At 40.4% G+C, this 15135-nt stretch overlaps 1 protein-coding gene across 4 annotated transcripts in view; it reads left to right on the top strand.

Annotated features, from left to right (window-relative positions):
- Positions 1 to 15135, top strand: part of LOC139630080 (receptor-type tyrosine-protein phosphatase gamma-like) — a 454916-nt gene that overhangs the window by 288599 nt on the left and 151182 nt on the right. For 3 of the 4 annotated variants that reach the window (XM_071493181.1, XM_071493178.1, XM_071493179.1), the window contains exon 3: positions 6370 to 6552. In XM_071493181.1, coding sequence (XP_071349282.1) covers positions 6370 to 6552 — 183 coding nt within the window. Of the gene's footprint in view, positions 1 to 6369; positions 6553 to 15135 lie in introns of those variants that run through there. The other variant, XM_071493182.1, reaches the window with a different exon arrangement.

Here is a 15135-nt window from a genome sequence, read left to right as displayed (position 1 = left end):
ATTTCTCTGTGGACTGAGGCTTTGATACTTTCACCGTATTAATATAGAACCCAGACCTGCTTTATAATCAATAACACATGGACATCTACCTTTATATTATATGGTCCTTTAAGTAAACATTTGTACCTGTATATCTGACACGGTAAATTCAGTATAATCTATTACAGTATTTGTATTTGTACGGTATTATAATGTATTTCCATCAGTATTACTGCATATGATAATAACTTAGGGAAACAGTAACAGGAAAGGTGCAGAGAGAACGGGAATAACATGCAGGAAAGAGTCAGGCCAGCTGGGAGTCCAACCCGACCCACCTGCTAAAAGCATTTACACTCATGTGGTACGGTCTCCAATAACTTGACTTTCACACAATTTAATTCATTCTAATACTGTTTGTTGGTTTTTCCCAGCGTTAAGCTGCTAATCATGAATCTCAACACTACTAGTTACTGCATCACTAAAAAGTATTCTGCTGAAAAGATAATGTCCCCTGGACCAATGGAAGCGTTTGAACGTAAAAGATAGATCAAGGAGGGGACCCAGGTCTCTTCAGTTGAGGGAAATAAGGCCATACCTTTGTGCTTTAAGATGCATGTCTACAATGAGGATGAATGGTTGATCAGCAGAAATCCAGATCTATATATATATATATATATATATATATATATATATATATATGATCTCATATGATTGGAATTTTCGTATCACTTCCTTTACATTCAAAAGGTTTGAAAGTGGTGTTAACAAATGTAACCATTCATCAGTTGTCACGTACATAATTATGAATACTGTACACTTACTGTGTGGATATTGGACTAATATCCACAACGTTTCAGTGACAGAATAAAAGCAAGGGTGATATAAGAGATGGTATTTGTGCATGTAGTCCTATAAAACTGCAATATGAACACTATCACACACAGACCTCCACCAGCGCAGGACAGCTCCCCAGCAGTCCTTTTGTATATCAGTAAATAAAACAGTTATGGAGTCTGTGTCTAAGTTCCTGTTAGATTTTATTTCCTAACAAATTGGTATGAGATTTTTCAACAAATAGCAACTGACTGCATTTCAGTCTGAAATGCCAGACTCTCCCAGCAGCCTCTGAAAGTAGTTCTGGAGCCACTTTTGTCATGCTGGTGTATCTACAGATCACTGGAGTCTTTGTAAATCTCTGTGTAACGTCATTATTCAGGAAGAGAATGTCTTGGGAAGGCTAAGAAATCCCAGATATGCCATGTATATTAAATGTAGCAGTTGTAATGGACAATAACATATCAGATATGGCCTTGAGGGGTTAACATGAGGACCCAGAGCCATCTTTGAAAAAAACAGTTTTTACATATCAGTATATGATTCCTCTTCATCGTTCCATGTCGGTCCTCTCATGTGTTAAAATATACAAATCTGGTAGATAGATGTTGCACTAGACTAACAACATCTAAGACAAAAATAAATGCTTTGCTCTCCACACCTCCGGCCCCTGCTCACATTTTCAACAAGGTGTTGTGAGCTGTCACCAAACACACAACAAGAGGCACAACTGAATAAAGTTACCCTGTGGACATGAGAGCCAAAAAATCTGACAACAGCCTCTGTCTGAAACAAGCACAGACACTTGCATTGTGCTTTTCAGCAGGTGTAAGACAGGGCCCTACAGCTTAAAGAGATAACTTATTTACAAGAATATAACAGGCGTCTCAGGACTATCACTCCATCAATCAAACTAAAAAATCCCCACCCTCTTTACCCAAATTAGGTTATTTCTAGACAGCAAAATATAAACCCCGGGTATAGACCTCAAAGTTCTTCTTTGGAAACATATGTTTAGTTTATGATATGTAGTTATTTAGAAAGATGCTGCATGAGATCAGTCATACAAAACTACAGAAAATCCAGGTAACCCATCACTATACTAACTGTACATCCGCTCTCTGTTACTGACTAATCGAGGGCTGACCTGTCCTTTATTCAAATGTACTGGCAGATGCAAAGGTTAATGGAGTGAAGCAATAGGGTTAGAACATACGCACTTGCATGAGCACTCTTTAAAACAGGCTTACTTCAAGTAATTTCAGAGTCAGAGCTGCAGAACTAAGAAAAACTTGACTTTTTAAACTTTCGTCAATGATACATCCAGTCCCCCAGTTGCTGGTGCAGACCAGCTGGATGAAACAGACCTGCATGATGATGGATGTCTTCAACCTTCAGCCTCTGCAAACTTTCAGACAGCTTTGGGATAGAATTGCCTCCACTCACTGCATGTGTTCAGGGTGCGAGTTACCCACAGTGAAAGCGGTAAGAAGCAGTGCATCGGTGTTCTAAACAGACTCAACAGAACATGTTTCAAAGTGAAAAAATAAAATAAAATAAATATTGGATCTGACCTGTCCTATGATGCAACCAATAGTATATTTTTCATGCATAGTCATCTCAGACTTTTGGAGCCCACTGTATGTGTCAGTCCACCTTTAGACACACGCCCAAATCAGCCTCAAACAATACAACCAACCAGCAAATTTGCACAGAAATGAAGTTGCAATTTTCAGCAGTTCAAGGTAACAGACAATAAATAAGCCTGTGACAGGGTAGTTATCTGCTCCCATTCACTGGCCTTTTCACAGTTCAGAATTCACTGCAGCAGTATCTCTGGGGAGAGATGACGGCTTTTTTTTTTTAGAGATGTACCAACGTCTCAGCTTCAGCTATTTTTGTATGTATTCCAGTAAATGCCAAAGCAATACACCTTGCCTAATTTTCAGTCACGCTTCACCAAAAACTGCTTTTAACAGCTCACGTTGCGTCCTCCACACTGCAGAGTTCAACTAGTTTTCGCTGACAGGAGAATTATAGGTCTGTGCTGCTCACTACGCAGCTCGAATGGGACATGGCACCGGAGCAGAGCAGCTCTGAGCCTGACACAGAGGAGAGTTTCTGGGTGTAGGGCTGAATGTAGAGCAATTAATTAGTGTCTTTTTGCCTATTATCAAGGTTTTCCATCTCATAACACGAGTGAGATGGGCACGAGTATGCAGTCATATAAAGGAATAGCACACCAGTTTGCTGTAAAACAAAATGACAACTTCTTCAAATGTCACATCAAAGACTGTCTGACCTCATTAGAGGAAATACACAAGTGTTCATGCAGGGAGGTGAAGCAGAGGATTGTGGTTTATGTTATATAGAGACTTGACTGCACTGACAAACGGTGTCAAAAGATAATACCTCAAAAACAGCATACTCAAGATGAATATTATATATTTGGATTTTGCATGCTTTACATGCTTGATAAGTGCTCCCAATATTTTCTTCCACAAATTCACTGGATATCAGAAGAAAAACTGCAATGAGTGTGGGATCATGGGAGTTGTTTCTCCTGGTTGTGATTCTATCGGTGTCAGTCATTCAGGATATTTTGGTGCTACAGGAATTCTCCACAGTGGTCTCCTCCTCTCCATAACACACAGAGCAGGTGATTAAAAACACTGAATAAGACAGTTCCATGCTGAAAATCTTCTTGGAGGAGCTGCGAGCTAATTCTGCCGCCAGTGTTTGCTTGGCTTGTTTCTCCGATAACTTATGAGCCAGACGTTCAGCAGGATTTCACCAGCAGCTGAATTATCCACAGAGGGCTCCTCTTCTCCAAAGCAAATGGACCCTGTGATTAAATCTAGTAAAACACTGGAAAAAGCAGTTTCATGTTAAAATTCTGTGTTTCTCAGACACAGTTCAGTGGACACAGGAGGTCTCAGAGGGACTGGGAGCTGAGCTGTCGAATGCTTGCTCAGCTCGTTTCTCTGATAACTTAAGATCCAGACGTGATGACTGAAATCTTCCGTGTGGTTAAAAAACTCACCAAGGTGTAAAAAGTTTACCTTAAATATGAAGCTTAAAACAACAAAACTCAATTTTGAGCTCCTGTCAGACAGACACAATGCTGACACATGCACATAGAGCATATGATGTCACTGACAGGCAACCAGTGGAACAGAGCGTTACCATGATTAAAATCACAGATTTCTCGGGTCTGTGAATTGATGGAAATTGGGATAGAAACAAGATACATAACACAGGTCCAGATGTTTTTTGACATTTGAGTGTGGAAAAGTTACATAGAGTTTATACCTTTAAAGAAGAACCTAACAGCAGCTCTGAGCTATCTGAGCTCCAGGAGCAGTAACATAGCAGTGTACTCAGCTGTGTTAGTACGCTGTGACACTGTAACACCACTGTTGGGTGGTTACAGGGACACACCCACCACACCCATCTATACCCTTTAGTGATTTTGGGTGTGGTCAGGAGTACACGATGGAACACAATGTTTCCACTTATTTCAGTTAAAATCTATGAGAGTCAGCTGACATTAGAAACTGTTGGTATCAAGGTAAAGCAACAGAGAGGAATCAGTCAGACCAGGTCACAGCAACAGTGACTGGTGCATGGACCAGGCCAGAGTGTTAGAAAATAGATGTTCCATGTATTTAAAAAAATGTACTCTAATAAACACAATTATGATTTTTTTTTAACCTTCTCCTATCTTACCCAGAATACTCTGCTGCATTGTGAAGCAACAGTGCCCTCAATTTTTATTACTGACATGTTTCAATAGGAAAATAAAAGCTAAATAATATTTCACTTCAAAGTATGAACTGGCCTCACACTGTCAGTAAATCAGATGCTGAGAGGTGTGACTGAAGCATTCAACAATCAGTCTCTACATGTGAAGGGCTTCAGTGTATCCCTTTGCTTTCATCCTCACTGTTGGCTTCACACTCCTGTCTCCCTCAGCTGAGGCCAGGGTCAGCAGCAGGTCAACAAACAAGGCATCCTGGGAATTACCAAAAACATCCAACAACCTCAGTGAGAGCCTGGTCCTTAACCCACCACCTGGTTTCCTCTGTCGGGGACAGTCTCCGGTGACTCTTGTCATCTCTTCCCACCTCTGCATACACTTGTGTGCAGCACCTGTCACTATAGTTTTCTGTGTCTGGGCTGAATCTGAATATGACACAGACATGAAAAAATATAATAGCTGCATGTGAACACAGTGATGCTTTAGTCACATTTTCTGTCAGAAATAAATCAGAAAGTAATTTATGATAAAAACAAGTCCAGCCTGCTTAAATCTGTAAGAAGACAGAGCTGGCAGTAGCAGCAATGCAGCAGAGATGCAGTGGGTGTAAATACACAATGCAGGCAGTGTGTTCCCAATGTAACACCTGACCTGAATCTGAGTAGGAGACTTTGAGACCAGCCCTGCATGTTAGCATGTTAGCCACAAGTATCTGTACCATATTTTAAAACACTTGCACACTGGTTCTTTGAGGTGGTACCTGCCTGTCTGACTAAGCTTGTCTGCTGCTATGCTCTTCATCAGCTGACTGATGACAGCCACACCTTCACTGATGAGCCTCTGCCTCTTGCTTTGTTTGAAACAACTGATAATGTTGTGTTGAAAGCACTGATCACACTTATTCAAGAGTGTCATCGACTCTGGAACATTGCAGTGATTCACCACAGTGTTTTCTGATGTCTGCTTGATTCCCTGTGTAACCAAGTCCAGGGTTCATGCTCCTCTACCTACTGGTGATATGATATATAATATATCTTTTTTTTTTCCTCCTCTCCTCTTCTGTCCATTGTCTCCTTTTCCAAACTTCCAGTGGTGGGTCCAACCAATGTTATCAGTTTGGGAGGGCGTGTGGGAGCACACTCAGAGGCCATGGCGTCACAGCTGTAGAGCGTGGAGCCTTCAGAGCAGGTTAACCAACGAGATGATCCTAAAATTAAATCATTTTGTTTCTGACTGGCTAAGCCGCCCACCGGGAATGTTCCTGATTGGCCACTCCCAGGTGTTCAGGTCTTGTTTAGGACCCTTTGTCGTTTCAGTCCTGGTCTTCCCTCTGTCTATCTTTCTCTCACAGCCTCAGCATAAAGTGACTCCAGTGCTCCTCTGACCGCAGGCTTTTACTCTGTGGACATTTACTGTGACAGGCTGTCTCTACTACACACACTTGCTTCCACATGACTTGTTTCCTCATATCTGAGGAGAAATATAGAAATTATTTCATATGTAAGGTGCTGAGGACACATCACAACCTCCTAATAATGACATTTTAAAATTTTCTATTTACTGCATGAATGGAAATGTTTTGCTTTTTCAGCAGCTGCCTCTGTTTGGGTCTCATGGTGTTTGTTCTGTGAGCAACCTTTAATTGGAACATAGATGACTTGGCATCTCACACCGTCACCTGGTTTTAGAGGACTTGAGATGGACCTGAACTCTTATTTCTCTCTTTGTTCTGTCTCACATCAAACCGTGTCCTTCTAGTGCTGAGACCTTGTTGCATTTCTCATCTTCCTTAGGTATTTATGGGCCAGACGAGGGCTGGGTGTCTGCCTACCCAGAATGTGGAGAGAGAAGCCAGTCACCAATCAACATTGTGGACCAGGATACCAAAGTATCCACAGAGTATCAGGAGCTGACGCTGGAGGGCTTCGATACTGAATCCTCTAATAAGACATCTATGAAGAACACTGGAAAAACAGGTACAGTGAAGACAACACAGGCTCCTGTGGCTGATTGAAATTTTCCTGGATTATAGCATTTTGATTTATGTGGGATGATCTTGTTTCTCCCACACAGTAAATTGATCCAGTCAGCTAAACACGGAGGAAGGAAGTATACAGACATTTTAGGGAAGACTGAGAAATAAATATTATTTCATTTAGTATTTCACATTTACTTTATACTGTATCTTGCTAGTAGCAAATCTTAAGGTTAGTTTGTGTAAAACTTTGATCCTGAGCAAGATGTCGTGACATCTACTGGTCTAATTGTTATTAAATTCTGACCTAATGATTCTAAATTTCGCACCTTTCGTTCAGAGGCACCATCAGCTGAAATGTTCAGACATGACGGAGTCTGTCTCCACCCCTAACTCCTTAGGGTTGAGGTTGCGGTGGTGTCAGTGAAATACCAAACAGGTCATGATCATTCACTGACCAAAATCCAAAGTGCTTCTGTCGCCTGAACAAACCACAAGCAGGATGAGGGATGCAGAATGTGAACTCTGGTCTCCACTATCACCCAGACCTATGATGTCTGTGCAGTGTAGTAACATTCTTCCTGAACAACAATTACAAATCCCCCCACATGTACTTGTCAATATCATTTAGTTGCCATTTTCTCATGGTTAACATATGGATGTACTGACTTCCTCTTTAATCTCCAAGTGGTTTAGATAATGTGGATAAACTGCTCATTTTTCTTGCTCAGTCACCACAGCACAGATCTCCGCAATTATTTCTGCAGGTAGAAATGGTCAAAACTGGGAAAACAATTATCCTCTGATATCTTTCATTTGATCCTAATCATGTTTCTCTTTTCACTGAACCTCACCCTCGTCAAAGTAGAGATCACATCATGTAGCCGCAAACCTCGAAACAGCAGAGTGGTGCTCTTCAAAGACATTAGGCCAGTTGTTTATGACAGAGTGTTTGTAACCCAGGACTCAGTGACAGACCACAGTTCAAAGAGAGGGAAAAGCTGAAGTGACGCCTCTAACAGTCCCAGCTCATACTGGCAGGTGTCTTCATGTCAAGCATCTGTTGCATCACTTTCCTGCTCGTGATTATCAAACAAGACAGGTGCAATATGCAGCAAGTCATTTATGATGGAGATTACACATCCCACTGTCGCTCAGTCACGCTGCATCCGTGTTAGCAGTGCCATGGCAGGTGTCACTGCCTGTAGGATTCAGCACCGGGCCATCTGCGTTCGGCTCTCCTGGCATCTCGAGGACCCTCCTCATCAGCCACAGGTATTTTTCACAATTCCAGGTTGTCACTAAGATGGATGATCCTTTCCCCTCAGTGGAGAGATGGAGTTGAAAAGCTTTCGAGAGGCAGAGGCCACAGGTGGCTGCTGGCATCGCTGTTGACAACACTGTTGAGTGTCACCCAAAGCACCACGCAGCTGTGTGTGTGCAGCACAGCGATGTTTAACATCCAGTCATTGGCTCGGTCAAGGACATGTGATTCATGTGTGATGACACATTTGAATAAGCTGCCACTTTGTCTATTGGTTTATTGTGGGTTTTGTTTTGTAAGAATGAAGCCCATCCTATTAACCCTAATAACGGAGAGAGACCTAACAAACCGAAACATCTGATCCACTCAAAAACACTCGAACAAAATAATATTTCATATATTACACAATGTTTGGACTCAGTTGAGACAACAGAATAGTTAAGGGATCACCAAAGATCACAAAAACATCTGCACCACCTGAAAATGATTGAGATGTTTTGGTGCCCAACTTTACCATCAATAAAGAGAACACAATGAGGGCGACCCGATGCATACCACATGAGCGCAAATAATCTGAGCAGGAGTCCCTGGTTCAAATCGGCTGGCCAGACTCTTTCCTGCATGTCATTCCCCTTCTTTCTGTCCCATTCCCTGTCTCTACACACTTGTCCTATCAAATAATAAAGACATACAATGCCCAAAAAATAACTAAAAAAAATAAAGAACACAGTGGAAAACAGCTTGTCAGAGCACTAGTTCAGCATTTTGTCAAACGTATATATTTGTGGTGTGGGAGAGCTCGATGAGAAGATCAGTACCACTCTCATGTCTGTGGGTGAAGAATAAATCAGCTTAGCTTTGCACAAAGACTGGAAACGTGGAAACAGCTAACCTGTGTCTTTCTGAAGATAACAAAATCCACCTACCAGCCACTCTAAAGCTCACTGATTAATGTGTTATATCTTATTTCTTTAATCCATAAAAAATTGCCAGGCAAATAGCAGAGTCTCGAGGAAGTTGCTGTACCCAGCCAAGAAAGAGTACAATAAGAACAATAGTAACAGTAACTTCCTGTCAGATGGCATGATGTCAGTTTTACACTATGGTTTTGTAGTTACTGTTCGACACACCCACGCTCGCTGTCTCCCCTGTTTCCAGTCTTTGTGCTAATTTCAGCCAAACAGACATAAGAGTGGTGTCAGGCTCCTCATCTGACTGTAAGAAAGCAATGTTGAATCAGGTCAGTTCAGCACCTTTCATCCCTGATACTGACCGAAGTCCAGGACCCCATCTCCCAAAAGCTTTTTAAGCAAAGATGAGCCAGCCTTAAGATACTTTTGGGAGATGGGTCAGTCAGCCAGAACATGTTGTATGCAGCTAACTTCCTTCAACTAATTCACATTAAAGAATGTATATATGTGGATAGTGTTTTTACTTGGTGTTAATAATTTGGATTGGCCCAAAACCTTGGTCCAGAATCATTTCATTGGTCCAAACTTCCATGATATTTGCTGAGCACATTAATGCTAACACATCGGGAGAAAAAATCAGATTGTCACATTAGGTATCCTATGAACTAATCAACAGTTTAAAAAATCACAGGTAGACTTTATTTAAGCAACAGGCTGGCTATAGAGTCAAGTAGTGCAATTGAGCTGTTTATATATTATATATATTCTATATTAGCAGAATGTACAACATTTATTCTGTGAGTGGAATATAAAAGGTGAGAGCCGACCCTCAGGCTGACATGGCATCAAATGCAGATTCTTGTGCAGGTACTATGAACTGTGGGTATAGATAAATAGAAAGTTGTAAGCTGTGACAGTGGTGGGATAAGAGTTCGTGTGAAGTCTGAAGGAGAGAACTCTCTAGCTGGTAAATTTATGTTTGAGGGATTGATTTGGATTTTGGAGAACCCATGTTCTTTAGCCTTACATTAACATTTCCACCTGACTCAATCCTGGGTAATGCAACAGGCCCATTGGTAAATATAAAAAAATCATAATTCATTTTTTGTTCTGTCCAACACTTTCTGATCAGATTTCTATGAGACTCTACATCAGGGGTGTCAAACTCAAATACACAGTGGGCCAAAATTTAAAACTTGGACAAAGTCACGAGCCAACATTGATATTTATTGAAAAAATCTAGTAGCATAAGGTCGCTATGACAACTGTCAACAGAGGAGAGGGTGTTTATGGGTGTTGTCCTGATTGACGCGCCGAAACACCAGCAGAGCATTCTGGGATTTGTAGTTGTCGTGTCGTACTGCACTCCGCTCGCAAGGTGTTTGCCCCAGAGCATGGCATGCCCCATTAGCGATACAGCGGGCCAGCTCTTGTAGTCTAGTAGTCATTTGGTATTGTCTCGCGGGCCAAATATAATTACACTACAGGCCAAAGTTTGACACCTATGCTCTACATAAACGGGACTGTGTCACTGATCTGTCCAGCCTCTGACAGTTTCCACAGACATTAAAAATATCTAATTGAAATGATGGGTCATTCTATTCTTACACATAATTGGATCAAACATAGATTAAATACATGAAGGATTCTGTTTGTCTAGAGCGGTGTGATGCAGAGGAAAGAAACAGCGTGACATCCTCAGATGAAATAAGCTGTCATCTGCAGCTGCTGCTCAGCACCACAAACAGAGACAGTCACAGCTCCTCACTAACTGTTGTCATGGCCCCTCGTTCACTTCCTATTTCTGTCTGTCTCGCTGTCAACATTAAGTTCACATCTGCTCTTATGATAGGACAGAAACATCTGCTGTCAGCACAATACACTGTATGTGTATATAGTAGTATGACTAGTAAACAAAGTTATAAATGAAAGACATTAGTCAACTGAATTCAAGATATTAAATTCTAATAAATTTAAAGAGACAGGTAGAGTCTTATAAATATCATCAGTATCAAAAGTTTCAGAAGTGTTAAATCACAATATTGTGTACTTATTCTTTAATCATAATTTAGGTATTTATTAAGGCTGTCAAAGTTAACGCGTTATTAACGCATGCCTTTAACATGCCTTTAACGTGATTAACGCTTGTGACATTTGAACCTCGGGCCTCTCCGTAGCTTGGGAAATCAGGAAGCAATGCACCGAGGTTGATGCCGTCGTGAGCAGTAATGGATAAAAAAGATATTTTGAATGGCAAGTTCAGCATCAAAGTCTTGCCAGATGGCTCTCTTGACAGGACAAAAGTAATTTTTATTTATTGTCGTGGTGAATTTACGTACCGCCGGAGTACGTCTAGTCTCAAATACCAAAATTGGTATGCCCATCTGTAATTTTTTTTGTTGGGCTTTTGTTTTAGTTTATTTCAGCATCTTGTTTTACAATGCAGTTTGCACATGTTAGTTACTTGAACTGAGAGTATTTCTCAGTGTAGCAATAAATAAACATGATTTTTTTGCATAAAGCAAGCATTTGTCTATTCTCATGTTGAAAAGAGTATTACAATTTGAAAAAAATCAGTTTAAGGTACATTTAGAACAGATTAAAAATATGTGATTAATCATGATTAACTATGATCACTCATGCGATTAATCGTGATTAAATATTTTAATCGATTGACAGCCCTAGTATTTATTTATAATTTGTCCTGGTGGTGGAAACAAAAGGATTTATCCTCTGTGGACCATGAGTAGCTTCTATCAACCAATTTGATACAACTGGCGTTTAAATCTGGCAATTATAATCCCACGTAATAGACTCAAGGCTGGGCACTGAAACCTGGTATTAAACAGGCAAAATTTTATTGGTGACACCAGTTAGCTCAGATAGATTCTCTACGTTTCAACAGTTCACTTCATTTTACAGAAAACATAAGTACAAAGTATAATTAATTCAGATTTACCAGCATCATAAAAACCTGCAAAACAGTGAAAAGGTGGCGAGAGTCCCTACCTTTGAAGAGGAAGTCCACTTGTCTGTCTGTTCCTCAGTTATTTATATTCCTTTAGTCCATAAAGGTCCGCCAATCAAAAAAACAAAGGTTTTTTTTCTTTTTTTAAGTATCCCATGTTGTGAATATTGTCATGTGAAGTTCATTGCAGACAGTTGGCTAACTTCCTCTTCACTTTTTCTGACATGAAAACAATTTTCTCAATTTTCTCATCAAGTGCACCTATTCAAAAAGCCATACTTCATCATCATACATCTTGAGCCATCAGGAAGGCCTGGGGGTGATTTTTGGTCCCACCCACTATAAATCAAGATTACCAATGAGTGAGCCAGCTAACCTTTTCTCTGCCTAGAGACAACAAAAAAAAAGAGAAAAACCTGATTGGATAACTCTATGATTTTCACGGTTTTAGGACAACCTTCATTTCTGAAGCGGATTTATATTTATTATTATTATTATTGATATTAATAATTATATAAGATAAGTCACAAATTGGACAATAAAAATTAAATGAAAAGAGATTCAATATAACATTTAAAATGACGGTTGCCTTGACGGTTCCCTATTGCTAGAGCAATGTTAATTGTGTTCTTAATTTGTTTCTTTTTTTCTCTTAAAAAGAAGAATCATTGAAGTACCGGCTTGATAAGCAGTATCAGCAAGATAAGTAGTACCATTAAAATCTTAACGATACCCATCCCCATAACTGAACATGAAACCATCCTGGATTTCCATTAAAAAATTACTTGGTTTGTCTTGATTTAAACGGAAAATAAGTCATAAATAAATACATTTATATATAACTAATTTGCAACAGCAAATATCTTTTGTTGCATAGTTACTGTGAATAAATACATATATAGGAAATCACAAATATGTTAATACTGAATATCCACACAGGCAGTGTGTTTGTTTTCAGCTGATCTAGCAGCACAGTAGTTTGAACATGATCCAGCTGGTGATTGCTCTTCCACCACATTACTGGAGAAACCGTTTAGTTGTATGTGAATATAATTTCTAGGGGACAGGGTTGAACCAGACCATCCTTTAACATCCAACACCTGCAGTGTTCATCTGTCCTTATACCTTCCATCTCATGCAGATGCTCCTTTAATGAACATGGCAGCAGTTAAACTGCAGTTGCTGCTTGTCTCGAGTGCATTTTTATGGCGGGGCGTTCACTGTCGCTCTCAGTGTGTCGATTTCCCAGCCAGTAAGGGCTGGTGCTATCATGGGGGTCTCAAATCCCCTCATCTTATACGGGCTATTTGAATATGCCAAGTGTTCTGGTTAAAACCCCCTATAATGCCTGTTGTTTGTTAAGCCTCTCATGTAACGGTGCCATTTGTGAATGTGGCAGGAGCTTTAATTATACAGTTATCCACTCAGGCAAATGTCAACTAACTTTCAAAAGAGTTAAATAGAGGAAACAGCCTGGGAAATTAAAAAGATGGCTCCTGCAGCTGTTTAGGAGTTCCCGGGGTTCAAGTCATGTGATGAGAACTGATTTGCATTGAGGTTGAAAATGAGTGTGAAGGCATCAGTGATAGAAAAACAGTGATTGAATGAATCAGTGCAGGGAGTTAAAAACACACTTCTGTAACAGACGCCACTGTAACATGCTCATCTAGTGTTCGGGGGGACTGAGGTGATAGGAGCTTTACTAAGCAGGGGACACTTTCTCACCACTGACCAAACTCTGGAGACTGTTCATTAATGTTCAGATGTTCTTCAGTGTAAAACCTTCCTAATCCACTCTAGAGGCAGCAGTGTCCATTACTGTTAGAGCCTGAGCTGTGGAGTCTGTTAGTCCTCCTGGATGTAACACAGTTGTGTATTGATTTTGTCATGTGGACACTTCAGATCCTCCCATTAATGTTACCTTCAGCTGGAGCCACCTGTCACCTGCTCAGCTCAGCACTTGTGGTGTGGCGAAAAATGTCTTTCTGCACGTAAGGCCAGAGATCATGGACAGTGGACATACATGAACAGAGATTACATTCCCCTCTCCTAGAGCCCTATGCTGTTTATTCTTTGAGGGTCCCAGTGGAGGATGGTGGTGGTGGTGGGGGACCTCTGGACAGGTCGCTTTTACATGGCAATTGAGTCAAGTCAAGCTTTTATTTATTTCATTATTGTTGTTATTAAAACTTTGAAATTCTACTTTGTGGTATCTCATTGTCAGCCTTCTTATTGGATTTATCTTTTTTTTTGTCATGAACCACTTTGAACTGCAATAACCTTTATGAAAAGTGCTGCACAGATAAAGATTTAATTGACAGATTGAAGAAAACTCAAGATTTATTTATGAAGCACCAGAGCAGGTGTCGACCGTACCATCTATAATATTGGGGGTTGCAGGTCTTTGGACTGTGGGATGAAGTCATAGAACCCAGAGGAAACCTGCACAGGACCAAGGAGAACCAGCTGAACCAGTGTTCGAATCCAGAACTCTCTTACTGTGAAGCGAAAGTGCTGCACCACTGCACCACCGTGCCACTCCACAGCTGCATAGCACTGTACTGTTTTCCCAGTTACGGTGTGACCGCATGTATTTCTCATTCAGTCCATTATCTGACACCAGAAACAGAAAAACCTTTAAATGAGACACACTCATATATAAATGAGACAATATATATATATATATATATATATATATATATATATATATATATATATATATATATATATATATATATATATATATATATATCAGCTCCACCTTCATTTTGTATCTAAACAGAGCAGAACCACAGTGAAATGTAAAATGTTATATATATGAAGTCAGCCTATAATTCATACATTGACTACTTTGTCTACTATTGTGTGATTTAAATGAAACTCTCTGACAGTTCTTAAAATGATCATTTTAATAAAGCAGCACATGATCCACCAGTTATCACCCCTCAAGAAGCAACATATCTTCTGGACCTGTGCTGAGTGGCCTGAGGCTACTTTAAAATTAAACGAAATAGATTCTAAAAGGCAGTGTTTGTGCATCCACACCGAGCCTCATGTCTGCATTTACCTCTGCCCACATGAAAATGCCAGAATATGTAATTCTCCTGTTACTGGGCCTGCGTAGAGAAAAGATGAGTAAGCCTGCCACAGAAACAGGCGAAGAAGAAACAGACACTTCTGCCACCAATACAGCAGTATTTCTACCACACTGCACATACGACTCCAAGAAGGAGATTCACATGCTCTGGACGATGTTTTGGAAAAGTTCTGTTTTGACTCAAGAATGCCTCCCCCCCAATGACTGGAAACTGATCTGAGCTCAAACACATCATCATGCCCTCAGTATCCCTCCCTCCCTTCAACCACTCATAGTCTCCAACATAGCAGGAGATGTGACTCTGGCGTCATGTGCCTGGTTTAGTTACATCATATCAGTCATCT

Source organism: Trachinotus anak, unplaced genomic scaffold (genome assembly GCF_046630095.1).
Source record: "Trachinotus anak isolate AG129_WGS33_773 ecotype Australia unplaced genomic scaffold, CSIRO_AGI_Tana_v1 ptg000013l, whole genome shotgun sequence".
Taxonomy (NCBI): Eukaryota; Metazoa; Chordata; class Actinopteri; order Carangiformes; family Carangidae; genus Trachinotus; species Trachinotus anak.
The sequence above is the reverse complement of the archived record's forward strand: the minus strand, read 5'-3'. Positions and strand labels throughout refer to the sequence as shown.